Source organism: Mandrillus leucophaeus, unplaced genomic scaffold, assembly GCF_000951045.1.
Source record: "Mandrillus leucophaeus isolate KB7577 unplaced genomic scaffold, Mleu.le_1.0 Scaffold24, whole genome shotgun sequence".
In the NCBI taxonomy this organism is placed as follows: Eukaryota; Metazoa; Chordata; class Mammalia; order Primates; family Cercopithecidae; genus Mandrillus; species Mandrillus leucophaeus.
The window spans coordinates 1925531-1927512 of NW_012102476.1; the positions used below are offsets into that span (position 1 = coordinate 1925531).

At 50.1% G+C, this 1982-nt stretch overlaps 1 protein-coding gene across 4 annotated transcripts in view; it reads right to left on the reverse strand.

The window, feature by feature from the left end:
• Positions 1–1982, reverse strand: part of LOC105541387 (eukaryotic translation initiation factor 3 subunit C) — a 28962-nt gene that overhangs the window by 4820 nt on the left and 22160 nt on the right. For all 4 annotated transcript variants that reach the window (XM_011982362.1, XM_011982359.1, XM_011982360.1 and 1 more), the window contains exon 16: positions 890–1253. In XM_011982362.1, the coding sequence (XP_011837752.1) occupies positions 890–1253 (364 nt within the window). The remainder of the gene's footprint in view (positions 1–889; positions 1254–1982) is intronic.

Consider the following 1982-nt stretch of genomic DNA (forward strand, 5'->3'; position numbering starts at 1 on the left):
AAAAAAAAAAAAAAAAAGGCAAGTTTAGAGGCTCAAAGAATATTTCTCTACAAGCCAAATAACAGTGCAGAGCTGATGCAAACTGGCTTTTGGAACTACTGTAGGGAGAAATTGAGAGGCAGGGACTGTGGAGAAGCAGATAGCCCTTTCCCATCACTGCTACTTTAGCTCCAGCCAAGGCTAGCTCTGCAGGAAGGCAGGGCAGGAGTGACAGACCGCCAATATTCTAAGATATGAAAATTCCGATTCTCATGGGAAATTTCCGCACAAAGTAAGTCTCACTACGTAAGCCAAACAAAAATGTGCCTAAGGGAACCTACCCTTTAGCCCAAACATATACATGACCAGGAGAGGACAAATCTGTAGGGGGATGTGGCTGTGGACACTGGGCTGGGCTCACTCGTCAAGCCCTCCTGTGGCTCAACGTCACAGGAAGGGCGCAGCTCAATTCCTTTCCAGTGAGTCACCACTCACTGCAACCCTGCAAGATCTATCTTTCAAAAGGGGCCAAAGGAATCAATGTTAGCTTCTTGAACAATAAGGCTCTATGACAGTTGGTTTGGCTGGAATGTAATATACATGAAGGGAAGAAAAGGGAAAGGTCAGAGGTACACATGAGCTGTGTTAAACTCGGGCGAGTCACTTAACTTCTCTGTGCCTCAGTTTCTCCACTGGGAAACAGGGTATTACTAGTACCTACAGCATAGGGTTATTACTAATGCAGATTAAATAATTATTTGTAAAACACTTAGGACAGTACCAGGCAGAGGAGGTGTCATTAAATCAGACAGAGTTGAGTGGTGGGAGAGTTACTCCCTTCACTTCTCTTAATCCTCATGTGTAATCAGGGAGTGAGGCAGCCTGCTGAACCCTGGAGCTCCACACTCACCCAGCAGGGGCTGTCGCTCGCCCACGCGCAGCTGGTGGTGGAACTGCTTGCTGATCATGCGTCGGCGGGCATCACTCTCATGGGCAGCCATGTAGGGAATCTCCAGGAGCATGGCAGACACCAGGTAGACACACTCCAGCAGCTCCAGGTTGATGTGCAGGTGGAAGGGGACCTGCCGGCGCCGCTCCACCTTCTCCTGCTCCTGGTTGCGCTCCTGCAGGCTGCGCAGCAGCAGGCCCTGGCCCAGAAGCTCCTTGGCTCGGCCACTTGACTGGATGTCCAGCAGGGCATTGTGTGCGTCCTTGGTCAGGCCTTGGCGGAAGGCACAGATGCCCAGCTGCACCATGGTGCGGTTGTAAAGGATCTGGGGGCAAAGGGTAATAATGCACTCAGAGGTGACAGCTGCAAGACAAGTCTTCATTTATTTCATAACTAAGCCGGGCACGGTGGCTCACGCCTGTAATCCCAGCACTTTGGGAGGCTAAGGCGGGAGGATCACTTGAGCACAGGGGTTTAAGATGGGCCTGAGTAACATGGAGACACTCCATGGCTAAAGATAAAAAACCAAAACAAAACTAAACAAATCTACTTTAAGTGCCTACTATGTGCTGAGCAATAGGCTGGGAGGGAGAACAAAATAGACAAGTCCCCACCCTGCATGGAGATTATGTCTAGGGGTAGGGTGTGGGGGGCACGAGAGCTGCACTACGAGGCGGTGACTCACGCTGAGAAGAAAAATAAAGCAGAGAATGGAGCCAGGAAGGGAGTCTGTGCGGTGAGGCTCAAACGTTCACATAACTACAGAAGGCCTCATTGGGAAAGAATGTTTGAATAAAGACCTAAAGAGAGAGCAAGTCATGCAGGCATCTGGGGAAAGAATATCCTATAAAAAGGAAAAGTAAACGCAGGGATCCTGTGGAAGAACCCGGCCAGGTATATTAAAGAAACAAGGGGGCTGGGCGCGGAGGCTGTAATCCCAGCACTTTGGGAGGCCGGGGCAGGCGGATCACGAGGTCAAGAGATCGAGACCATCCTAGCTAACACGGTGAAACCCCATCTCTACTAAAAATACAAAAAATTAGCCGGGCATGGT